Source organism: Thalassophryne amazonica, chromosome 3, assembly GCF_902500255.1.
Source record: "Thalassophryne amazonica chromosome 3, fThaAma1.1, whole genome shotgun sequence".
NCBI classification, from domain to species: domain Eukaryota; kingdom Metazoa; phylum Chordata; class Actinopteri; order Batrachoidiformes; family Batrachoididae; genus Thalassophryne; species Thalassophryne amazonica.
Window position 1 is genome coordinate 117,201,327 of NC_047105.1, and position 27,425 is coordinate 117,228,751.

Consider the following 27,425-nt stretch of genomic DNA (forward strand, 5'->3'; position numbering starts at 1 on the left):
TGGCCGGAGAATCGACGCAGCAGGGGCGGTGTTGCTTGCTCTCTACCATACTGTTGTGTCATAAAGGGAGCTGAGCCAAAAGGCGAACCTCTCAATCTATTGGTCAATCTTCGTTCCTACTCTCACCTATGGTCACAAGGGTTTGGTCATGACTGAAAGAACTAGATCGTGGGTACAAGCAGCCAAAATGGGTTTCCTTAGGACAAGGGTCTTCAACAGCAGTCCTCGAAGGCCGGTGTCCTGTACCTTTTAGATGTGTTCCTGATCCAACACACCTGAATCAAATGGGTGAATTACTTCCTCAGTATGCAGTTAAGTTCTCCAGAGTTCTGCTAATGACCTCATTAATTGACTCAGGTGAGTTGAAGCAGTGACACTTCTAAACGTTACAGGACACCGGTCCTTGGGGACTGGAGTTGAAGACCCCTGCCTGGTTGCCTGGTGTCTCCCTTCGGGATAAGGTCCGGAGCTCGGAGTAGAGCCGCTGCTCCTTTGCGTTGAAAGGAGCCAGGTGAGGTGTTCAGGCATCCGGTAAGGATGCCTCCTGGCAACTCCCTAGGGAGGTGTTCCAGACATGTCCAGCTGGGAGGAGACTCCAGGGAAGACCCAGGACTAGGTGTAGAAATTATATCTCCACACTGGCCTGGGAACGCCTCGGGATCCCCCAGTCAGAGGTGGATGATGTGGCCCGGGAAAGGAAATCTGGGTCCCCTGCTGGAAATGTTTTCCCTGCGACCCAATCCCGGATAAGCTGTTGAAGATGAGTAAGTGAGTAAAAAACAAAACAATGAAGTAATACTGAAAATAAAAAAGAGACAAAAAACAGTTGTTTCATATTTTGTTCTCAAAATTCTTCAAAAACGTGCCTGAGTACTTCTTTCCAGTGGTGGGCACAGATAACCAAAAAATTAACTTCGATAACAGATAATAAGATGATAAAGATAAACCGATAAACCACCCAAAAATGTATTGGAAGTTACAGATAACCAATAACTTCCGGTGAAGTCTATGGGACATTTACAGTTACTAAAGAGCTGAAATTGATTTTTAACACAATCGCTTTTGAAAGCATCAAAAGTGGGAGAAGACCTAAAGAATAAGCAAGAATGTTTGACCATGCTGCCCCCTGCAGGAAGCAACACAGACAAATCCTGAGAGCACCCCCCAAATCAACTCTTTACTAATCATAATTTTTCTTTCAACATTCTGCCTCTACTGGAAGCTCTTGTTTACAACAACACTCACACAACAGAGACACACTGAGAGCAACCATAAGGACACCACCCTATCAATTTCAACACTCCGGTCAGGCGGAGGTCTTGAAAAATAAAGTCATACTAACTTATGGTTTTTTGAAAATACTGATAGAATAACTTCATTAATGTCAAGTCTGTCATTTGTACAAAGTTAAAATACAACATATATCTTTTAATGTTGAATAAGGCACTAATTCTGAGGTTTTGTAACAAACACAGACCACAAAGCATTCTGGGTAAAAGTGCTAAACAGTGATTGGTTCAGTAATCCATTATGTAAACCAACACGTTAATGTGACATGTGTTGTGTGTTGGTTTAAAGATAAATGTGCTTTTGTAAAATATTCCATTTTTATTTGTAAAAGCAGGCATTTTTACGGAGCCCTGGAAGTGTCATCGCAATTGCATGTTTTAAAACTTTTATGATGTTGTCAAACGTGCACTCAGTATTAGTAAGTAAGTAAGTAAATTTATTTATATAGTGCCTTTCACAGACATAAGGCCATGTACACATGTTGTCGGGTATTTGTAAAACCGAATATCTTACCCTTTCAGTTTGGGGAAAAAAACTTCATCCACACTACGTCGTTTAAAAAAAAAAATCCATCCACATCAAACCGTATAAATGTGTTGTAATTAGTCTGCCAAACCTTTGGGTGGCGGTACTGATTAAAATTCTATCCAATCAGGAGCCTTATTCTCTTGTCGTCACTTCCACAAAAACTAAAAACATGGCGCCAACCTCATTCGTGTGGACCGATAAGGAGTCAGAATTACCTCTAACCGTAGTTTTAGAATACAAAGTTAACAAATATATGCACACAAAAGTGCCTGGACAATGGACAATAACAACACTTTGAGAGCAGCTATGTACCCAGATGTTTAATACTGCCATGAACACTCCTGGCCAGTAGATGGCAGTAGCGGCCTTGAAAAAATGTCAAACAAAATTCCAGATAACCCGTGTCTGCTACATTTAAGATGCGTGGAATTTAACAAACGCAAATACACTAACGTCTATAACCCAGAGAATATATTCATGAGAGTTTTAGGCACTAGAGGTTAATGCTGTTATCTGTGGACCATGAACAGAGTGTCTGAAATGCATTTGTCCTGTCGTGAACGTCTGAGATTACCTTATGCTACCCATAATGCATTGCTGCCTGGCACAGCATGTGCTCACAAAACCTTAAAAATTAGTACATTACTTTAAAACGAAAACATATATCTGATATTTTCACTTTATAATCTTCAGACATGACGATAATTTTAAATAACTTGTCTAAAATGAGTGGTTAAAATTTGAACCATAAATTAAACATGTATGCCTCTGGATGACTTGGTGACATTGGGATTATATTAGTATGGTGTTAAAGGAAATTACTTTTTTTTGATTACCAGTTCTCTTTTGTTTATAGAGAATAGAGTGGTTTCTGTTTGCAGAGAGTAGAACAACATGCCTATTAGGAAACTTTTAAGAAGTAGTTCTCAACAGCTTTAACAGTTTTAAAAATGTTTTTCACTGTTCATCTTAGTTTAGTACTAAAAGTTATTGGACGGTAATTCATCGGAAGATAATTACTCCGATGATGGTTTTTAAATTTATCTGAAAAGATAATCCGATAATAAAAACATTATCTGCGATAATTATCTGTTATTGGATTATCGGAAGTGTGCCCACCACTGCTTCTTTCTAATTCAAATATGAGCCAGATGATTGTCATCGATTTTGTTGTAACAACAGTGCCTCCAGTGGCCACAAGCATCCTGTGATTAATAACACGGCTTTATGAGCAACCTGGAAGGCCTATCTGCCTTTATTTATTTGGCATATTAAAAGATGTGAACATGGCCCAAAATAAGAGGTTTATTGGCCCTCACCTGTGTCTAAATGTGCATTAGTTTGCATGGAGTTGCCAAATAGTTCTGAAACTATTTTAAGCCATAAAGTTATGAATATTTATGGGTGTGGTTGATTTTAGTGACAGCTCGTGTGCAAAGTGAAGGCAGCCATCTGCGAGCAGACTCCAATGTGTTTTGCCCTTTTTGAGCATTCTGTTACAAATATCTGAGATAAAATCCATGCTGTGTAGTTAATTTACTGTAAGACCATCCAATAAATGTGTGGCACAGTGCTTCCACTGAGTGAAAGTCATTCATTCTTATTTTCTATTCACTCGGCGAGAAGCAGGGTATCAGAGAGGCCAAAAGTCTGTTGAAAGATTGAGTAAAATTTTAGTATTTAATTTGTCATACCTGCCAACATTTGAACTTACTAATGTGGAACACCTACTCATGGCTGCGCACGCAAAGGGTGCAAAGCGTAACTCGGGGGGTCCAGGGCGTGCCTGGACCCACACAAATATGGGACTAATGGGCGTCCCTCACACACATGCGGGATACAGGACAGGGGGCAAATACCGGTACTGTCCCGCCCAGTGTGGGACGGTTGGCAGTGCTGATTTCTATGGTAGCACATTAGCAGGTATTGTTAGCTTGGTAATCGTAGCAACACAGACAGTGCCACAGTCATCAAAACTATATGATGGTCATATTTTTCAATACCTGCAACTAAGCCACCAGTTATTAATCCCACTGCACCCCAAAAATCACCCAAAGCCAAGTTAGCTAGCTTGTTACCATTAGCTAGCCATGCAACTTCAAGATATATGGGTATATTCCAGCTTCATTTGTCCCACAAAGATCATGCTGGTCTTTCTCATGGGTCAATGCTTATTTGATGGCCGTAAATTAAGCAATACTTAGAACCAACCCACTTGACCTTCAAACCAGCTTATCAGAAATATAAGGGTGGCGTCTTGGAGGATTTGTCTATTACATGTACAGTAGGGTGACTAAATGTCCTGTTTTCTCTGGACATGTCCTGTTTTCACATCCTGTCCTGGCTGTCCTAGGTTGTTTTTAGAAAGCTATGACAATGTCCTGAGTTTCATTATTTTTCAATGGGCCATTAAATTGACCCGTATTCAAGTTTCTCATTGCCAGTCCAAGTGTCCTGGTTTTCAGTAATCAAAATATGGTCACCTGAATGTACAGCCTGTTACTTTGTGGACTTACTGTGTCTAACTGACTGACTCCATTATTATTTCAAATCTTGAATAATCTCAGTTAAATGGCCTTTTGGGTTCATGATGCAATTAGTTTATGACACATAAAAAGACAAGATTTAATAGAGGTTCCATGATAGTGAAAGCTACATTAGGAAACAGATACCTTTTGTGGGCATAGCGGTCGATTTGGGCTTCTGCCTCCTCCTCAGAGGTAACTGGCTTACAGCTTCTTTTTCTTCACAGCAGGCAAGGAAGACGTGTCCACAGGGGTATGGTAGGTGCCGGTGTGCATCACAGCTAAGTCCTTCCCTACGCACGTGTAGGCCGAGGGCACAGCAGCTGCAGCACACCTGCTAAACCAGACACAACAGCAGAGAGTGTTGTGTCACCAGGGGGCACTTCCATCTCTCATCACCACCCCTCTTTATTACCCTCCACTTTAACTAGAGGAGGGGGAGCAGTAACAACTAAACAGGCAGGCAAGCTCCTTCAGCCTTGAGAAGAAAAAAATCTGCAAAGGATTGTGTACAGCGCTCATAGCCGAACCACGCATCAAGCAAAGAAAGTTCAGCTTTCATATGTTTTCATTCTTTTAAACAATGACCTGTCATAAAGTTTCAGCCTCAGCTGCTACAGATGAACGGCTGGCTCTGGGCCTGAAACCACTGGGCTTCCTTTTGGACAAACTTGGAATGCAATTTGAGCTGATTCTGAGGAAAGGGACAATTTTCATATGGAACTATTCAGAGGTCTGAAGGAGGCATGAAAAAAATGACTGTTGTCATACACTTCTACCTGCTCTCCAATAAATTCACCAACTGATTCACTTTACCAAAAAAATCTACTCTTGGCATACATACCAAACTCTTACTAATAATGGCTCCGGGAGCGTGTTTAAAGAGATTACAGTTGAATGGACTCACATACTCAGATTTCAGCATGGCTTTAACAAAATATAGGAGCCATTTTCCCTGTTGCTGATGGGTCTAATAACCTGCACTGCTTCAGCAAGCCAAATTCTACAGTTTCTAGAAACTTTTATTCAATGCAGTATTTGTTATATGTCTTGATGGCTGCAAATGTGCATTCTATTTGCCAACAAATCATTCTTTATTCCTCTCATTCTCTACTGAATGCAGAAATTAAAAAAAGACCACATTGCTGGAAAAGTTTTCATGGTGATGGAGCTGCAAAGTTCAACTTGCCTGATTGGAGTCATCTGGGCACTGGTGCTCATCGTCCACTTCACATGATTTCCCATCTCTAGCTGATATCATACCCAAATGCATCCATTCTCCTTCATGGAGTTCAGGCAACACTGCTTCTGTGCAACACTGACACACACATACAACAAAAACAGCCACATAATTCGAAGCATTTATTATCCTTGCTGATGCAATTATTTGCATTTTCACACCAGAACAATTCAATATGGTTCAGTTAAACCCTGGTTATACCCCTATTCCACAGAGCACCGTTCCTTTCGGTTTCATCCCGAATAGCAAATCTGGGCATGTTTTGAAGCATCTCAGTAACTCCTTGAGCCATCTTTGTCAATCTTTTAAAAACTTGGTATACAGTAGTTAGAGCCATCAGCAGCACCAGTTTTGAAATAAGGGTGAAATTTTCAAGCTATTCAAAAATTTCATCCTAATTCGACAAATCGTCATTATGTGGTCACTTCCGGGTGTTTGTAGTCTTAACAGCTGCAATCATGTTCAGACATCTTTAAAAGCAGGTAGACCTAGTGTATAAGCTTGATACTTGGTTGACTGTCTTCCATTGGGGTAAAAATGTTAACCAAAAGCAGCATTTGTTACAGTTCTGCCTGAGAGCGCAGCAGTACTTTAGTTTTCAATCGGGTTGGCAGGTATGCACTTTATAAGCCATCTTGATCGGAGACATGCAGGAGTAAGCCATTTCATGCCATTTCTGCACTTTTTCTGGATCGTGGGGGATCATAATAGAACTGTGTCCTGTGTGTTAGAGGTGTTAGTGTACGAGGTCTGTGAGAAAAGTATCAGACCTTTTTATTTTTTCAAAAACCATATGGATTTGAATCACGTGTGATTGCATCAGACAAGCTTGAACCTTCGTGCACATGCGTGAGTTTTTTCACGCCTGTCGGTTGCGTCATTCGCCTGTGAGCACGCTTTGTGTGAGCAGTGGTCCACCCCTCTCGTCGGATTTTTATTGCAAATAAATGTCTGAACGATTTGGAGCTTTGCTGCATCAATTTTTTTCCAGAAACTGTGCGAGACCTCCAGGTGGACACCGTTCGGAAAATTAATATGGCTTTCAGGGACGATTTTATGGGGATTATACAGATTAAGGAGTGTTACTGCTGCTTTAAGGACGGCCCACAACTGCTGAGAGCGCGGCGCGCTCCCAGCGCCAATCGACATGCTCAAACAACCAAATCATTTCCAACATGAAGGCTTTGTTGATCCGGGACCTCGTCTGACTTTCACAAAAGGCAGGAGACGTGGACATCAGCACTTTTTCAGCAATTTTCAGGAATTGTGAAAAGACATGGACATCAGCACATTAAGACAGACATGCGGAGGAGTTCCGCGCGTCGCGGTGGAGCCGCATGGCGCAAAGCAACGCCATGATGAAGCCTTCTAGGACATGTTCGGGCATGTCCAGCTCATGCACAATCACAATCGGATAATCACACGACTGAAAAGCAACCGGAATCCATCTGAAATCCACCTGAAAGCCGTCCTGTGAGACCAACACGGAGGTGGTTTGTGCCGCATAATGAACGGCTCCGTGGCACGTCCCTCCACTTTTCTTTCCATGAAAAAACTCCTGTAACAGTGGAATGTGTCAAAAAAGTGCTGATGTCCATGTCTCCTGCGTTTTTATGAAAGTCAGACGAGGTCCCGGATCAACAAAACCTTCACATTGGAAATGATCTGGTTGTTTGAGCATGTCGATCGGCGCTGGGAGTGCGCCGCGCTCTCAGCAGTTGTGGGCCATCCTTAAAGAGGCAGTAACACTCCTTAATCTGTATAATCCCCATAAAATCGTCCCTGAAAGCCATATTAATTTTCCAAACGGTGTCCACCTGGAGGTCTCTCACAGTTTCTGGAAAAAAATTGATGCAGCAAAGCTTCAAATCATTCAGACATTTATTCACAATAAAAATCTGACGAGAGGGGTGGACCACTGCTCACACAAAGCCTGTTCACAGGTGAATGACGCAACCAACAGGCGTGAAAAAACTCATGCATGCGCACGAAGGTTCAAGCTTGTCTGATGCAATCACACGTGGTTCAAATCCATATGGTTTTTGAAAAAAATAAAAAGGTCCGATACTTTTCTCACAGACCTCGTATGTTACCACCACATTCAGGTGTATAACAACCAGGGTTGGGAGGGTTACTTTAAAAATGTATTCCGATACAATTACTAGTTACCTGTTGAAAAATGTGGACAGTAACATAATCCAAGTACCATAATATTAAAGTAATGTAATTTGATTACTTTCTATTACTTCTGGATTACTCCAATATCAAATATGCTAATACAGACAAAAGAAACTAAATAGAAATAGTCTTGACTACATAGTACAGTTTATTAAGCAAAAATAAAACTTTTTTCTTTTACATGGCATGCTTCACATTATGAATTAAGAGCATCCACAATATTGTTTTAAACACACCCAGTGTTCACCTGCTAAATTTTTCAGAAAAATGCCAAACCAAATGAAGGATAATGAAAACTCAGGCGTGTGCGGATGAATTTGTAATTAAAATTGGCTTGCAGAATAATATGCAAAACAAAAAGGTCTGCTACTTGTTCAGTAAAATTATCTTACTTTAGTCTTTCACGTAGCATTTATACCATGTTTAACATATCAGTCCACTTATTGAACTTTCAAAATAAGAACAAAAGCATAATGAAAACGATTAAGTAAATCCTGTCAGTAAGGAGGCGTGGTCGCCATTTTAATTCCGGGCAAGTTAGTGATTTGCGTGCATGGAAGTTCAAGAAACAGGTGGAAAAGCTACGCATTTTGGCAAAACCACAAATGGAGGAACAAGGGAGACAATGTTTCCTTCCATAAGTAAGTGGTTTTGGTTCTTCTTGTCACTTTGTCCGTGATATTTGGATGATAAACAGCTGTATGTTTCCTGCCGTACCTGTGTCGCCCGATGACACGGACCATTAACTCTTCACTTATGTCTAGTTGATATTTTCCACTGCTAGACCAATGTCTAGTTAAAATACTTGTCGTTAGTGATTAAAACTGTTCGACAAGACTGGGGATTTTTTTTAATTTGCACCTTAAAATAATGAGATTATAATGACCCGTGCTGTGCCGCTCACAGTCACACCCACACATAGAGATGTGTACCCACACCACTGACTTCATGAATGAAACTCGGTCAATAAAGGATAATTGTTTAAAAATATAATATATATAATGTATTGTAATGGTTTTAGGAGCCGCGCTGCGTTGAACACAGCAGCTGCTGCAGCAGGACGCCTCAGCTCAGCAGCTTGAACAGCGCAGATCCGTGTAACTTTCAACACTAATATTTGGGAATGTGTGTGTCAGAGTAAGTTTACTTTCCTGACATAATTTAATGTAATTTAATTTACTGGCTCAATATCCAAAATGACATTTTAAAATGTATTTTGTGAGCATTTTCCTGAGTGTGTTCAGTCGCGAATCTCCATTGAAAATGCTTAACATCCGTGTACTTCATCAATATTTTGCCTCGGTTAGGAGATGTCATGTCGCTGTCCATGAGGGACGGTTTTTGTTTCAAAGAATAAAAAATATTATATTACAGATAATATCATAAAATGCATTAAAACTGTAATCCCTGCAAACTATCCCCATTTTTACTAATATATACATGTATCCTGAATATGCCTTTTTTTTCTGTAACTGTAGCGGAATACAGTTACCTTTTTTTTGTATTCTAATTACGTAACGCCATTACATGTATCCATACTCCCCAAGCCTGATAACAACTAACATGAGCTACTTCAGTAAACAAAGTGATGGGACCCAGTTTTGGTTGCATTGCAAGCTGCCACCAATCACAGGATATAAAACACTTGCAGAATCTGCAGGAATGTGCAAGGTATCAGGGAATCCAGTCATTTACTCTAATAATAACATGCTATGAGAACAATATGTTGAACGTGACAGTTTCACTTGTAAAGAATGGATTTACATATTTATCTAAAAAGCATCACATAAGATGATATTGTTTTCTTCAAAATATATATCTGAAATATATGAGAACATTTTGCAGTAACAGCCTAGACTATGCAACATCATACATCCACATCAGTGATGCTACCAACAGTGGTCAACAGTGTGACCTGATCTCATCAAGACTATTATGGTCCTAGATAGAGTTCACACTATGGTACCGAATAGTACTTAGCTCTGCATTTTTAACATCACAATTCCAGTTGTGCTCAAAGGTTTGCCAAGTCATTCTCAAGTCATCAATCTGCAAGTCCCAAGTCAAGTCTCAAGTTAGCTTGCAAACAACTGGTTTTAATTATGACTTGAGACTTGACTTGGGACTTGCTGATTCATGACTTGAGAGTGACTTGATGTGATTTCGTCTCATCTCTGCCTGGCAGAAACTGTTGATTTTTTTTTTTTTTTTGGGCCATTTTTGTTGTGTGAGCCGCCAGAAACAGGAGGTACTGCTGGCCCACCACAGAGGGCGCCCTGCCTGAAGTGCGGGCTTCAGGCACGATAGAGGGCGCTGCCGCCTCAAAGGAACAGCCGAGGTGACAGCTGTCACTCATCAACTATGACAGCTGTCACCGATCATCGGCACTTCACCCGGATAAAAGCAGGATGACACCTCCACCACGTCGCGAGATATCGTTCTCCTACGGAGGTAATACTCTCAGCCTGAATATTCCAATATTGATTCCAGTAGATACATTGTTGCAGCTGTCTCCCGAAGGACCGGCATGGGCCGCGGACTGCTTCGCTCTGCTTTCCGTCAGATAAGTGTTTGAGACAGGAGCTGCACGAGTGTGTTAGAGGTGGAGGTGGAATTCCCACCGTTGTTGTTACTGGGTGTAACACACCCATACTTGACTGTCTTTGCTCTTCGCCAGCAGTACCAGATCCGACATGCGGAGAGCGGTGGCCACCTGGGGGACTCCGGGACCTGGCAGCTCCAGTATCCTTCGGGTTCGGTGGCGGAGGAAATCGTGTGGTTCCGGTTCATCTCTAAACGGGCGTCTCCATCGTCGAGCCTGCCCACACAACACCTTATCCATTGACTTTGTATTTATTCTATAATCTGCTGTGTGTGGTTGTGGCATTCACACAGTAAAGTGTTCAAATTTAACTCTTCTATTGTCCGTTCATTTACGCCCCCTGTTGTGGTTCCGTGTCACTACACTTCCCAACAATTTTTCAGAGAATATGAATGATAACACTAAACCCTTTTTTTTCCTCCATGGTTAGTTGTTGGTGTGAAGCATTTTTCTCAAACAAACTGTGTTCCTCTGTGTAAAATCATAATGACAACAAAAACTACCCAAAAGACCCTGATCAAAGCTAACATACTCCAATTCTTAATACCGCTGTATTGCCCCCTTTGACGTCAATGACAGCTTGGAGTCTTTTGTGGTAGTGTGGAAAGGCTCTTATTTTCTCTGATGGTAAAGCTGTCCATTCTTGTTGGCAAAAGCCTCCAGTTCCTGTAATTGTTCCTGTAATGTTCATGCTGTCTTGCATGAATGGGTGTCTGAGATCTTCCCAGAGTGGCTCAATGATAGTGAGGTCAGGAGACGAGATGGCCACTTCAGAACATTCCTTTATTCTGCTGTAGCCAGTGACAGATTGACTTGGCCTGTGTTTTGGATCATGTCATGTTGGAACATCCAAGTACGTCCCATGTGCAGCATTTGCCCCTCCAAGAAACATTTACAACTAAAGCTATAGTCAAAGCCATGTTGCTTACCTGCATATATACTGCCTGTCTTCATGCAGCAGAGGCATATGGTCACAGTGGAGATTTTCTGTGGCCCAACTCCAGCCAGCAGCACAGCAGCTATGAATCACATCTTCAGCAGACTCAACTGGAATTGAAGCCCAAAGAGAAATGGGTATGCAAACATCAGCACAGAAGATTTAATGGAATAAAACAGTTCTGTAACAAATATGACTGTACCACTGTGCACAGTTATATGGAACAAAACAGTGGCATGAAATCAGTCAGCCGCCTCACAGAAACATATGGTAGACTATACTCAGCCGGAAAGGTACCTCTATACGCTTGACAGCAGAATAAAAGCTTGAAGTCACATTAACAGGATAAAGTAACCCTTTTTATGATTGGAAACTTTTTTTTTTTTTTACTCAAGTCTACAGAAGCTACAATCTATATGCCACATGCCTGTACAACATATTGGTGGGGCATAATCAAGACATTGTCTGTCTGAACATTTGTCACTATATCTGCAAGATCTTTTGGCTGAAAGTAAAGTTGACACATGGGTAGTCGCATACGATCTATCTCAACTTCTATGCCTCACTTCCTGTTTTTTGTTTTTTGGGTTTTTTGGCAATCAATTTTCATGTTTGTTTCCACCCACTTCACTTCTGTGTATTTCAGATCCTGAAACTACCTTAGGACTACCTTTGCTTAGACCTCAGTGACACTGTTGCCTACTGATACTGTTGCCACGCTCATTGATCCACTGTATTTTTTCTTCTTTTTTTATCTTGACCTGTTTTCTGGAATTACATCCTCATGAAACACCTTTGCTACACTAACTGATCTACTGTGTTTTGTCCTTCACCTGTTTACAAAATGTGATTCGAGAAATTGTGACTACCTTGCTGTCTGCTTGGGGTCATCAGTGCAACCATTGTATTTTGAACTTTTAGTTGGGGAACAGATCACCATAACAACAGTGACCTGATTTACATATTAATTTGATCAAAGGGTCAGTAAATACAAATTTATATTTCATCACAGAGAATATAGTGCTTGACCTAGGGACACAAAATTTTGTTAATCCTAAACTGACTCAAATTACTGTTCATGTTATGAAGTTATCCAGTACATAATTTCACCTAGAACTAAGAGGGATTTGTCATTTCACACCTTCTTGTTCTGTACGTAGACTGCCAGAGTTAGAATGGGGACCCTCTTTTACACCTGTGCATATTAGCAGGAATCATGACAAGCTGATAAAAGGTCAACAGCACGTAGGCCAGCCCATTACAGGAAAACACCCGAAGTGGAAAGGAGGTATTCATTCTCTCAGTGACATATAGCTAATTATACATCACCACACAAGACTGAATAGGATGTGAAGCTGTCACAAGACATCTTCATGAAGAGCTCTGTTAATTAAATTTGTTGTCATTTTAAACTGGCCATTTTAGTCATTTTGAAAAAGAATATCCAAATCAATTTCCGGTAATAACTGCTCTTTAAAACCATCTCCATTTTGTCATTCACTTATGCGGAAGAGGAAAAATGGCATTGTTTCAATGTCATCATCTGAGGGAAAGGAGCATAAAGCATGAGTAAAAGCAGGAACCCATTAAATCCCCATAACTGAATGAATGCATTTCACATCCTATTTCCAAACCTGACATTTCTCTCACTGCTTAAATCAATCCCACTTTGTTGCTTCCAATGAGAAGCGAGCTGATTTGAAGCCAACCTTGCCTACGTCAGTAGTGATTAGTGACATTCTTTGCTACACTGCATGTCCACAGTGACTAAAGCGTGTGTCACAGTGAGGCCAGCTGCTCTGCGTTCGTGAACACACCATGAGGGTGGTTGCTGGGGGAACTGTACAAACCCCCCATCCCCTCCACATTGGATCTAAAATTGTCTCAGCTGACTCCTTTAAACCCCATGTTGACATGAGCACACTCATCAATGGGTGCACATTCATATGCAAACACCAAATTGATGATATTTTGTTTTAGGACTCAGTGACCCTCCAATGGCTAATGCACAGTAGAGAAGATCAGGGTTTTGCATATTTTAAATCTCAAAATGCATTAAAATGAAACTTTAATGCAACTTTGCAGAAATGAAATTACAACAGCATCCATCCATTCTTCATTGATTACCTGGTTCCATGGTGGCTGGATAGCACTGAATTTTTAAGTAGGTTTATATAACTGGGGGATTAGATACACATTCAAACTCATGAATTCAAAATGTAAAAAAATAAAATTGCCATTTTGTTAATATACCTTATATTCACTGGAAAATTCAAAAACTTTGCTTGGATGAAAACTTAAATTTACTCGCCTGGCCCATGGGAAAGGCTGCATCAGCAAACTTGGGATGTGATATATACTTCATACCAGGTCATGGCATGAAGGCACCACACATTTGTTTGCCAGGCCAAGAATAAGACGAAGAATAAAAACTTGAACAGTTCATTTGTAACATTGCTTTGACCCAAGTGTAAGAATGATGATGTTTGAAATATCATGAATGAACAAAAAAAAGAGTTTTTTCATGCCTGTTGGTTACGTCATTCGCCTGTGGGCAGTCTTTGAGCGAGGAGTGGCCCACCCTCTCATCGTTTTTTCATTGTTTAGGAATGGCTCAGAGACTGCTGCACCATTCGATAAATTCAGCTGGTTTTCGGTAAAAATTTTAACGGCTGATGAGAGATTTTGGTCTGGTAGTGTCACTTTAAGGACGGCCCACGGCACCTGACGGCGATCTGCGCTCCGAGGCGGCAGCGTCTCGCCGTTTCAAGTTGAAAACTTCCACATTTCAGGCTCTGTTGATCCAGGAAGTCGTCAGAGAACAGAGAACTTTCAGAAGAAGTCGGCATGAGGAGTTTATTCGGACATTCCATTGTTAACGGACATTTTGTAATGAAAGAACGTGCGGGCAGAGTCGCATGTCGGGCCGGACCCGACCGCGGGGGGTCGCGACAGGAAAAACACCTCCGTTGGAAACCTTAACAGGCAAGTTGGAACATGCCCAGCTGTTAACCAATTTCTCAGTTACTCACTTGATGAAAGCCATCAAAAGCCGCCTGAATTTTACAAATGGTTTTCAACACGGAGGTGTTTTTCCTGTCGCGGCACACACAGATTCGTCGAGTCGTCACGGAAACAACTCGGTGAATTTACGCACACGTCTTTCATTACAAAATGTCCTTAAACAGTGGAATGTCCGCATTAAGTCCTCATGCTGGCCTGTTCTGAATCTTCTCTGTTCTCTCACGACGTCCTGGGTGAATTAAGCCTTAAATTAGAATGTTTTCAGGTCAAAACAGGCCGACGACGGCGCCTGGAAGCGCTGCGCGACGTCCCGCTCCATGGGAAGTCCTTACAGTGACAGAAACACCCCATAACCTCTCATCAGCCGTTAAACTTTTCACCGAAAACCAGCTTAATTTCTCGAATAGCGTCCACTCGGATATCCCTCACAGGTCCAGAAAAAATGTTGATAAAGCAACGCGGGCCGTCCGCAGTGGCTATTCAGACAAAGAAATTCCGACGGGCGGGGTGGAGCACTCCTCACTCAAGACCTGCCCACAGGCGAATGACGTCACCGACACGCGTGAAAAAACTCACGCATGCGCACAAGGGTTCAAGCTTGTCTGATGTAAAAACATATGAATCAAATCCATTTATTTTTTGAAAAAAAATAATAAAAAGGACTGCTTTTTTCATCACAGACCTCGTATAACAGCAGTGGTATTCAAGTCCACCAACAAAGTAATTTCTAGAAATCTTTTGTCACCGAGCACTGGAAGTACTACATTTCAGTGAACTGCAGTAAGTCATGGCACTGGAAATCACTGGGTGCAATGCAAGCTGGTTATTTCAGGTTCCTCAACCCTTACACAAGGACAAGGAACACAGATGTCTTTCTGTGTTTTTTTCTGGTCATAATGCAATTAGACATTTTTGCTAAAATAAAAAAGAGAGGGGGAAAAAAGCCAAAATATCTGAATGTCCCCGTTTCCTTTGGTGAAGTGACATAGCCCAAAGGAACCCATTCCTCCAGCTCCTTCAAAGACATTCACAGGTCAAATAGCATATTTAATCTTGCCATATGTTCTGGGTCTATCCCAGGTTTTTGTTCAAGTTGTACATTGTGGAAAAACCCTCCAAATAGCCATGCATGAAACATCAGTTCCCCGAATCCCCTCAGTTGATTCCTTTCATCTTGAAGAAGCAGAAGTGCAACTGTGAGCTACAACTGTGAGCTACTTATGGACATCAGAATTTCTCACAGAGTCTCTCCACCCATTCATCCTACAACGGAAACACATGGCAGCCACTTGTGGCCATGATCTCATTTAGTCCAGGGCCTGGGGGAGGTCCCATGTGCAATCAACTGTACCCTAAGTTTGGCTACTGGACACCTCTAGGTGAGTAAAAAATATCTGTCTGCGCATTGTGGATCATGGGCAGGAAGGGTGAAATTCAAGATGGCGGCCATCATGGATGCCATATAAAATGGCAAATAACCTCTCAAGGAATTGAGCTATGATATTGATTTTGGTGTCTAACCCCATCTCTTCAGGACCAAGGAATGCACTGAAACAACTCTCCTCACCATTTCTCATTTACTGGTGTAATTCAATATGGCCACCAAAATGGCCTCTGTGTCATTGAAATTGCCAAAGAGCTGAGCAAACCTGTTGAGTATGGTGTCTAAACCTACACAAAAACTGAAACATTGGATTGAATTTTCATCTAAAAAATTTATGTGGTCCCAACTAAATTAAATTATCTTGAACGCATGTGCTTCATTTGAGTTGTGGATACATATATTTATTAGATGGAAATCCTGCTCATAATTAAATTGAGTTCATCCAATGAGTCATTTTTTGAGTGTACACAGTAAATTTAGCAAAAATCACTACAGGCCACAGTTGACAACTGATCAACTCTATGTGAAGGAGATGTGTTGCACTGCATGAGGCAAATGGTGGTCACACCAGATACTGACTGGTATCCCCCCCAGTAAAACAAAACTGCACCTTTCAGAGTGGCCTATTAGTATCTTGATATGGCACACCTGTGAGGTGGGATGGATTATCTCAGCAAAGGAGAAGTGCTCACTATCACAGATTTAGACTGGTTTGTGAACAATATTTGAGGGAAATGGTGATATTGTGTATGTGGAAAAAGTTTTAGATCTTTGAGTTCATCTCATACAAAATGGGAGCAAAACCAAAAGTGTTGCATTTATATTTTTGTTGAGTGTAGTTTAGTATCATTTTAGTCATTTTAGTATCATTTTAGTATTTACTTATTATGGGCATATGCACCCTGAGGTGAGATTGCACTTTTTAATTTTGTTGTGCTTGGTATGCACACTGACAAATAAGAGCAATCAGAGATTTCGGACATCTGCCAATCTGGATCTGGATCACCTATAAATTCCGTGGAATCTTCCATGCCCATGTATTGTATATGTGGTGCAAATGTGGTGAAAATCTGTGTAGTGTTGACGTAATCCTTCAAAGCCTATATAAAGTGAAATCTTGATCCAGAATCCAGAGTCTTCCATCCCCTGTAATATGTATCTGTGGTGAAAACCAGAGCTTGGACAAAGTCACCAAGTCTCTCAAGTTGTGAATCAGCAAGTCCCAAGTCAAGTTTCAAATCATAATGACCACCAATTGTTTGCAAGCTGTCTTGGGACTTGACTTGGGACTTGCAGATTGATGACTTGAGAATGACTTGACCAGTGACTTCGTTCCACCTCTGGTGAAAACTTTGCCAAAATCTATGCAGTAGTTTAATGTACTCCTACTAACAATAATCCTTCAGAGCCTATATCAAGTGAAACTTGATCCAGAATCCAGATCCCGGATCCGGATCACCTCCAAAATTTAATGGTCTTCCATGGCCTAATATCTATCTGTGGTAAAAATGTCATCAAATCTGTGCAGTAGTTTTGACATCATCCTGCTAACAGTCAGACAGACAGACAGACAAATAAATAAACGGCAATGATTTTATTATGTTCTTGCTGGACGTAACAAAAACATTCTATTCTATTCTATTCTATTCTATATGAAACCAAAATCCATGTGTGGAATTCATGTAGAACATTAGGCAAATGAACAAATCGGGTTTCATCTACAAAACCATTTCACCAGAATCACTATAGAAGACAACGTTAATGTAATCATGAAGCATTATTAATGTAACCTCATCTGCAAATGGCGCATCTTTACAGCTGAAAGATACCGATGTGTTCAGATGCAGTGGACCGGTTGCTCTTGGAGTTTTGGCAGTTATTTTGTTGTTATGAACGTGAATTACCAGCTGCATATGTACAGTACAGCTGACCTGTTGATGGTTGTGGTAATGATCACTGCAATCTAGACAAAAAAATAAATGGGGCTTTATCCCTCTGGAGATCCAGAGATCTGGCACTCCCCCTCACCATTCCGAGGGGTCAAAAGTTAAAGTTGCTCCAATTTTAGTAAAAAAGTGTGCAAATAGTTGATTGAACTACTTGGATTAATAATGGAATAATTTTGACTGTGCTGAATACTTAGTCTCTAAAGTAAAGGTCAATAATGTTGACGTCCATTGAATTCTATGACGTGTAACATGGTACCCCGTAACGTAATAACTAAGCATGATACATGGTGCAAATTATTCCTTTTTGAAACCCTATTACTCAACCAATAATTTGCATCACCTTTGACCAAAACTGGAGCAACTGTAACTTTTGTACAAACTGATACTGAACATTGTCACCATTCTTGTTGTTTTTACCCCCTAACTCAATAGAATTCAGTCATAGATAGTCCAAACTATACCGTTGTGGAATCTTTACAATCAGACAAATAATGTGGTATAATTTTCAATATGAGCATTTTATATTTTGACCCCTATGTAATTCTTCAACTGACCCCTACGTGGCCGCCTATTGAAAATTCAAGTGGACCGTCGAAAAGTAATATCTTAGGTGTACTTTTGCCAAATTTGGTGCCTGTGTCACCATTTGAAGGATTCCTCTGTAAATATTCTGTTATCTGCTGCACTAAAGCGCAACACCTCCAGACATATGCTCAAGGATTCCTCAACACCCCTAATGGGGAAGAATAAACTTCATTGGTCCAAATATCAGGCTCCTGATCTCATCAGTGAGAACAGATATTTTTGCTGGCCTTCAGTTTTGGTACTGAAGGTCCTGCATTGACAGAAGTGGTCAACATCTTTGAACAATGATTTAATGGCTTGAAAAGTGGACACTACAACTTTTGCCATTGAGGGACAATAACAAAGATCCCTCACTGCTAAAATGTCTCAGCATTAGGTGCTTCATGCATCACAAACAGAGAAAACTTTGCTAGCCTGTGCTGGTACGGCAGATTGAGCCACCATCTGTTCCTGATTCATCATTGCTTGCACACAACCTTTCCCATTATTTGGAAAGGGTAACACAATTGCTGACCAATCAACCTGAAGCATCTGTGTTTTGGAACTCCCAACTGAACACATAGATAACTGCTGACATACACAAGCCCATGAAAATGTGCCCACTTTCTCTCGACCAAATCTTTCTCTTCATAAGTATAAAACTTTTTCTGATTTGCATAACACCAAGGAAATCTATGATTACTTCTTCAATGCCTCAATAAAACCTTTTACAATAAGAAGTGCATAATCATGGACTAACCTTAAGAATAAAAGAAACATCTCTTAAACCAGGAACACTGACAAATCTTTTAGGGGTAGATCACACCAGCATTTTGGCTGTAACATTTTGCTGGAACATTCAAACGGTTTACGGTCTACTTTGCCATAGAAGGTCTCCTTCTGTGAATCTGTGCAAATATGTGACTGTACAGAAGCTCAGAAGTGCAGTCCACATATTTGCACAGATTCACAGAAGAAGGCATGATGTTTGCTTCGGTCATGTGCCAAGATTTGCATCAACACCAAACATAAGTGATCTTGATTATACTGATTGTTGAACCTACAAAGATCAATAGTGTCATAAATAACTGTGAATGGAGTTCCATGTGTCACTGTTGCATTCACAGAGCCAGGACCTCTGCTGGGTTCTCTGCTCCTTCCCCCTCATCTCTCGCCAGGCTCCTCCTGGCTTCTGCTGGGCGCAGGGTAGTGGGATTTCTTTTCATTAGTGCATCTCTCATGTTGCCAACTGGTATCTGCAGGTTCTTGGTGCTTGTTGTGTGCATGGGTGGGATGATTATCCCCCATCAGTTTCCAGCTCTTCCTGTATTACAGAGGGTGCTCCAGTCTGATGCAGGAGTTCCTCAAAGTGTTCCTTCCAGTACCTGATTATTTCTTTAGTTGAGGTCCATAGAGTCCCATCCTTACTGTATACAGCTTGGATAGTTCCCAGTTTTCCTCTCCTGAGGTGCTGCACTGTCCTCTAGAAGCACATTGGTGCTGACTGATAGTCCTTCTCCATGGCTGCTCCGAACTCCTCCCACACCCACTGCTTTGCATCACCCATAACAGAGGCTGCCCCTCTTTGGGCCTATCAGTGCCTTGCAACTGCCTCCAGAGTCCTCTGAGATAACATATCCTGGAAAGACTTCTTCTTCAGTCGGAGGGCTTCCCTGACCACTGGTGTCCACCATGGTGTTCGAGGGTTACCACTACTTGAGGTACCTAAGACCTTCAGTCCACAGCTCCCTGCTGCAGCTTCAACAATGTAAACTTCAATATTCTGGTTCAATGCCCCCAACTTCCACAGAGATGCCAGAAATGCTCAACTGGAGATGTGAGTTAAGATCTCTCAGACAGTGGGTGCCTACAGACATTCCCAGTTCACCCAACACTATCCGTTTGGGCTTACCAGGTCTGTCCAAAGTCCTCTCCCACCCTTTGTTCCAACTCACCACCAGATGGTGATCATTTGACAGCTCTCCAGCCAGTGACTCCAAGAAGGCCAAATATTCCGAACTGCTGTTCGACTCGTGAGTATCCCCACACAATCTGGCACCTCACACCCTGGGCAACTCCACATTAGAATAAGGTCCAATCCCTATCAAGGAGAGTGGTTTCCAGAGCCAAGGCTGTGCCTGGAGGCAAGGCCCACCAGATCTACCTGGTAGTGCTCTACGTTCCGCACAAGCTCTGGGGAAGTGACATTCCACTCCCCCAGAGCTAGCTTCTGCTGCCATCAAGGCATTTTCCCTGCCACCCATGGGACAGCGTACCCGACCCCTGAGGTTCCCCCTGTGGGTGGTGAACCCACAGGGTTTAGATGGAAAGTCCACATTGCCTCTTCCAGCTGAGCTCAGCCAAGCTCAGTGGCAAACCTGGCCAGCAGGCACTTGCTGATGGGCTCTCCATCCTGTCCTGGCCCCATGTTTCCTCCGGGCTGGGTCACATTCCCTCTGTGTCATTTGTCCATGGAAGCTTTGCGAACGATTCTTCGTCTGGCCCCTCACCTAGCCAATTTGCCAGGCGAGACTCTAACAGGAGCACGAGGGCTCTAGACAACACAGCTCTTAGGTTCATAAGGACACACAAACCAACAATAAGGTGATAGTTCCTGGAGAGGCTATTTGCTTGTGCTATTTGAGGTTTAGAATGTAACTGCTGAGAAATACTAAGAAAGTAATGGCTTGATTCTCTGATTTAGTAGGGTTTTGTGACGAAAAGTCTGTTTCTTTCACAGACAGCCACAGCTGCTTCTAATCCATCATCAATCAAGTATTCACTCACCATCCAGCAGATAACAGACATGTCTGTGGGATATTACACAGGCAAAACAAATTTGCTGTTTAGATTGATCTGGTTCATCAAACTTGACCTGATTTCTTATTGTCGGTCCTCATTTTATGCCATTTTAATTTTGTTGAGGTGATGGAGGGGATGGTCTTTTGAATGTAGTGTTGTGACCGAATGGAATTCAATTGTGAATGTAAACAGTATCTAAGTTCCAATAAGAAACAGAGAACACAAGTGTGATGAGTAATTTGTGATTATGTTGCTGTACTGAAGAACTGTTGATGTGGAAATGTGAACTGTGCAAAAACTAATTTTAAAATGAAAGCGCATACATCACAGACGCTGAAGATGTTTTAACATCCATTTCCATCACACTGAAAGCAGAGCTGCTGGGAGAAAACATTTAAGCAGAACTCCAGTGATGGACAGTAATTATTTCCATGGAAGATACTTTTTCAGACTTATGACTCACAGCCTCTTTATTAAAACAAGAAATATTTAGTTGGGCCTCTCACCAGAAAAAAAGAAAAGAAAAGAAAGAAAACATTCTGGGTAAAATGTCTCCAACTTTAAAATATTACACAAAATAAGAAACCAGTTAACTAGCAACATTTGGAGATACATAGCAGCGAGACAGCAGTGCATTGTTTTGGCAATCAAAAGAACAATAATCAGTTGAACTGTTTTGATCATTATTTTCTATCAGTCAAGAAGTCCTACACAGACCCAGAGGCCCTCTGGTGCCAGTGCTTATCTCTGGATTCCATAGCATCAAGTAGATGAGAGCCTATAACGCTTCCTGGACAGGACACCAGTCTGACACAGATTACTTTCCCAGTCAAAGGTGGTACCCATTCACAGCTGATGGACTGAGACAATGCAGATTAAGTGTCTTGTTAAAAGATACAGAAAGGTAGCATAAGAGACATTCGAACCCGGGTCTATCTTATCTTTGGCAGTCAAGATAAACCTTTAATTAGTCTCTCACAATGCTTGTTCAGGTTTGAATTTACTTCTACTGTTTATTTCATAGATCTGCAAACTGAATATCTTTGAGCTTTTGTTGATTAGTTTTGTGCTTTCTGCATATAAGCAATCAAATAATTGAAATATAATAAATAAATTGAATGTAAATTAAAATAATCATGTGTTGCTGCCGTGCAGTATAGTACTTTAATGTTGTTGTTTTTTTTTAAGCCAACAAGTTAACCTGACTTTTTTCAGTTGATTAAAAAACATAACGGCTGCGCCTTGTCACAAATCCTGTTTGTGATATTCATGGACAGGATATCGAGGCCATGGTTCTCAGCAGGAAGCCAAGGGATTGCCTACTCCAGGTAGGGAATTCGGTCTTGCCCAAAGTGAAGGAATTCAAGTACCTCTGGGGTCTTGTTCACGAGTGAGGGGATAATGGAGCATGAGATTGGCCGGAGAATCGACGCAGCAGGGGCGGTGTTGCTTGCTCTCTACCATACTGTTGTGTCATAAAGGGAGCTGAGCCAAAAGGCGAACCTCTCAATCTATTGGTCAATCTTCGTTCCTACTCTCACCTATGGTCACAAGGGTTTGGTCATGACTGAAAGAACTAGATCGTGGGTACAAGCAGCCAAAATGGGTTTCCTTAGGACAAGGGTCTTCAACAGCAGTCCTCGAAGGCCGGTGTCCTGTACCTTTTAGATGTGTTCCTGATCCAACACACCTGAATCAAATGGGTGAATTACTTCCTCAGTATGCAGTTAAGTTCTCCAGAGTTCTGCTAATGACCTCATTAATTGACTCAGGTGAGTTGAAGCAGTGACACTTCTAAACGTTACAGGACACCGGTCCTTGGGGACTGGAGTTGAAGACCCCTGCCTGGTTGCCTGGTGTCTCCCTTCGGGATAAGGTCCGGAGCTCGGAGTAGAGCCGCTGCTCCTTTGCGTTGAAAGGAGCCAGGTGAGGTGTTCAGGCATCCGGTAAGGATGCCTCCTGGCAACTCCCTAGGGAGGTGTTCCAGACATGTCCAGCTGGGAGGAGACTCCAGGGAAGACCCAGGACTAGGTGTAGAAATTATATCTCCACACTGGCCTGGGAACGCCTCGGGATCCCCCAGTCAGAGGTGGATGATGTGGCCCGGGAAAGGAAATCTGGGGTCCCCTGCTGGAAATGTTTTCCCTGCGACCCAATCCCGGATAAGCTGTTGAAGATGAGTAAGTGAGTAAAAAACAAAACAATGAAGTAATACTGAAAATAAAAAAGAGACAAAAAACAGTTGTTTCATATTTTGTTCTCAAAATTCTTCAAAAACGTGCCTGAGTACTTCTTTCCAGTGGTGGGCACAGATAACCAAAAATTAACTTCGATAACAGATAATAAGATGATAAAGATAAACCGATAAACCACCCAAAAATGTATTGGAAGTTACAGATAACCAATAACTTCCGGTGAAGTCTATGGGACATTTACAGTTACTAAAGAGCTGAAATTGATTTTTAACACAATCGCTTTTGAAAGCATCAAAAGTGGGAGAAGACCTAAAGAATAAGCAAGAATGTTTGACCATGCTGCCCCCTGCAGGAAGCAACACAGACAAATCCTGAGAGCACCCCCCAAATCAACTCTTTACTAATCATAATTTTTCTTTCAACATTCTGCCTCTACTGGAAGCTCTTGTTTACAACAACACTCACACAACAGAGACACACTGAGAGCAACCATAAGGACACCACCCTATCAATTTCAACACTCCGGTCAGGCGGAGGTCTTGAAAAATAAAGTCATACTAACTTATGGTTTTTTGAAAATACTGATAGAATAACTTCATTAATGTCAAGTCTGTCATTTGTACAAAGTTAAAATACAACATATATCTTTTAATGTTGAATAAGGCACTAATTCTGAGGTTTTGTAACAAACACAGACCACAAAGCATTCTGGGTAAAAGTGCTAAACAGTGATTGGTTCAGTAATCCATTATGTAAACCAACACGTTAATGTGACATGTGTTGTGTGTTGGTTTAAAGATAAATGTGCTTTTGTAAAATATTCCATTTTTATTTGTAAAAGCAGGCATTTTTACGGAGCCCTGGAAGTGTCATCGCAATTGCATGTTTTAAAACTTTTATGATGTTGTCAAACGTGCACTCAGTATTAGTAAGTAAGTAAGTAAATTTATTTATATAGTGCCTTTCACAGACATAAGGCCATGTACACATGTTGTCGGGTATTTGTAAAACCGAATATCTTACCCTTTCAGTTTGGGGAAAAAAACTTCATCCACACTACGTCGTTTAAAAAAAAAAAATCCATCCACATCAAACCGTATAAATGTGTTGTAATTAGTCTGCCAAACCTTTGGGTGGCGGTACTGATTAAAATTCTATCCAATCAGGAGCCTTATTCTCTTGTCGTCACTTCCACAAAAACTAAAAACATGGCGCCAACCTCATTCGTGTGGACCGATAAGGAGTCAGAATTACCTCTAACCGTAGTTTTAGAATACAAAGTTAACAAATATATGCACACAAAAAGTGCCTGGACAATGGACAATAACAACACTTTGAGAGCAGCTATGTACCCAGATGTTTAATACTGCCATGAACACTCCTGGCCAGTAGATGGCAGTAGCGGCCTTGAAAAAATGTCAAACAAAATTCCAGATAACCCGTGTCTGCTACATTTAAGATGCGTGGAATTTAACAAACGCAAATACACTAACGTCTATAAACCCAGAGAATATATTCATGAGAGTTTTAGGCACTAGAGGTTAATGCTGTTATCTGTGGACCATGAACAGAGTGTCTGAAATGCATTTGTCCTGTCGTGAACGTCTGAGATTACCTTATGCTACCCATAATGCATTGCTGCCTGGCACAGCATGTGCTCACAAAACCTTAAAAATTAGTACATTACTTTAAAACGAAAACATATATCTGATATTTTCACTTTATAATCTTCAGACATGACGATAATTTTAAATAACTTGTCTAAAATGAGTGGTTAAAATTTGAACCATAAATTAAACATGTATGCCTCTGGATGACTTGGTGACATTGGGATTATATTAGTATGGTGTTAAAGGAAATTACTTTTTTTTTGATTACCAGTTCTCTTTTGTTTATAGAGAATAGAGTGGTTTCTGTTTGCAGAGAGTAGAACAACATGCCTATTAGGAAACTTTTAAGAAGTAGTTCTCAACAGCTTTAACAGTTTTAAAAATGTTTTTCACTGTTCATCTTAGTTTAGTACTAAAAGTTATTGGACGGTAATTCATCGGAAGATAATTACTCCGATGATGGTTTTTAAATTTATCTGAAAAGATAATCCGATAATAAAAACATTATCTGCGATAATTATCTGTTATTGGATTATCGGAAGTGTGCCCACCACTGCTTCTTTCTAATTCAAATATGAGCCAGATGATTGTCATCGATTTTGTTGTAACAACAGTGCCTCCAGTGGCCACAAGCATCCTGTGATTAATAACACGGCTTTATGAGCAACCTGGAAGGCCTATCTGCCTTTATTTTATTTGGCATATTAAAAGATGTGAACATGGCCCAAAATAAGAGGTTTATTGGCCCTCACCTGTGTCTAAATGTGCATTAGTTTGCATGGAGTTGCCAAATAGTTCTGAAACTATTTTAAGCCATAAAGTTATGAATATTTATGGGTGTGGTTGATTTTAGTGACAGCTCGTGTGCAAAGTGAAGGCAGCCATCTGCGAGCAGACTCCAATGTGTTTTGCCCTTTTTGAGCATTCTGTTACAAATATCTGAGATAAAATCCATGCTGTGTAGTTAATTTACTGTAAGACCATCCAATAAATGTGTGGCACAGTGCTTCCACTGAGTGAAAGTCATTCATTCTTATTTTCTATTCACTCGGCGAGAAGCAGGGTATCAGAGAGGCCAAAAGTCTGTTGAAAGATTGAGTAAAATTTTAGTATTTAATTTGTCATACCTGCCAACATTTGAACTTACTAATGTGGAACACCTACTCATGGCTGCGCACGCAAAGGGTGCAAAGCGTAACTCGGGGGGTCCAGGGCGTGCCTGGACCCACACAAATATGGGACTAATGGGCGTCCCTCACACACATGCGGGATACAGGACAGGGGGCAAATACCGGTACTGTCCCGCCCAGTGTGGGACGGTTGGCAGTGCTGATTTCTATGGTAGCACATTAGCAGGTATTGTTAGCTTGGTAATCGTAGCAACACAGACAGTGCCACAGTCATCAAAACTATATGATGGTCATATTTTTCAATACCTGCAACTAAGCCACCAGTTATTAATCCCACTGCACCCCAAAAATCACCCAAAGCCAAGTTAGCTAGCTTGTTACCATTAGCTAGCCATGCAACTTCAAGATATATGGGTATATTCCAGCTTCATTTGTCCCACAAAGATCATGCTGGTCTTTCTCATGGGTCAATGCTTATTTGATGGCCGTAAATTAAGCAATACTTAGAACCAACCCACTTGACCTTCAAACCAGCTTATCAGAAATATAAGGGTGGCGTCTTGGAGGATTTGTCTATTACATGTACAGTAGGGTGACTAAATGTCCTGTTTTCTCTGGACATGTCCTGTTTTCACATCCTGTCCTGGCTGTCCTAGGTTGTTTTTAGAAAGCTATGACAATGTCCTGAGTTTCATTATTTTTCAATGGGCCATTAAATTGACCCGTATTCAAGTTTCTCATTGCCAGTCCAAGTGTCCTGGTTTTCAGTAATCAAAATATGGTCACCTGAATGTACAGCCTGTTACTTTGTGGACTTACTGTGTCTAACTGACTGACTCCATTATTATTTCAAATCTTGAATAATCTCAGTTAAATGGCCTTTTGGGTTCATGATGCAATTAGTTTATGACACATAAAAAGACAAGATTTAATAGAGGTTCCATGATAGTGAAAGCTACATTAGGAAACAGATACCTTTTGTGGGCATAGCGGTCGATTTGGGCTTCTGCCTCCTCCTCAGAGGTAACTGGCTTACAGCTTCTTTTTCTTCACAGCAGGCAAGGAAGACGTGTCCACAGGGGTATGGTAGGTGCCGGTGTGCATCACAGCTAAGTCCTTCCCTACGCACGTGTAGGCCGAGGGCACAGCAGCTGCAGCACACCTGCTAAACCAGACACAACAGCAGAGAGTGTTGTGTCACCAGGGGGCACTTCCATCTCTCATCACCACCCCTCTTTATTACCCTCCACTTTAACTAGAGGAGGGGGAGCAGTAACAACTAAACAGGCAGGCAAGCTCCTTCAGCCTTGAGAAGAAAAAAATCTGCAAAGGATTGTGTACAGCGCTCATAGCCGAACCACGCATCAAGCAAAGAAAGTTCAGCTTTCATATGTTTTCATTCTTTTAAACAATGACCTGTCATAAAGTTTCAGCCTCAGCTGCTACAGATGAACGGCTGGCTCTGGG

General features: G+C 41.3%; 1 protein-coding gene and 1 long non-coding RNA gene across 2 annotated transcripts in view; both read right to left on the bottom strand.

The window, feature by feature from the left end:
- The window catches only part of LOC117507494 (fibulin-2-like), a 173,815-nt gene extending 169,151 nt beyond the window's left edge, over positions 1-4,664 (bottom strand). The window contains exon 1 of the mRNA XM_034167369.1: positions 4,491-4,664. Coding sequence (XP_034023260.1) covers positions 4,491-4,503 — 13 coding nt within the window. The 5' untranslated portion in view covers positions 4,504-4,664. The remainder of the gene's footprint in view (positions 1-4,490) is intronic.
- A 7,505-nt stretch (positions 4,665-12,169) lies between these two features.
- Positions 12,170-27,117, bottom strand: LOC117507495. Its single transcript, XR_004559727.1, has 3 exons — positions 26,934-27,117; positions 18,034-18,036; positions 12,170-12,180 (listed from the first exon to the last, which is right to left on the bottom strand). It is a non-coding gene; the product is annotated as an uncharacterized LOC117507495 (long non-coding RNA).
- Positions 27,118-27,425: the final 308 nt, after the last annotated feature.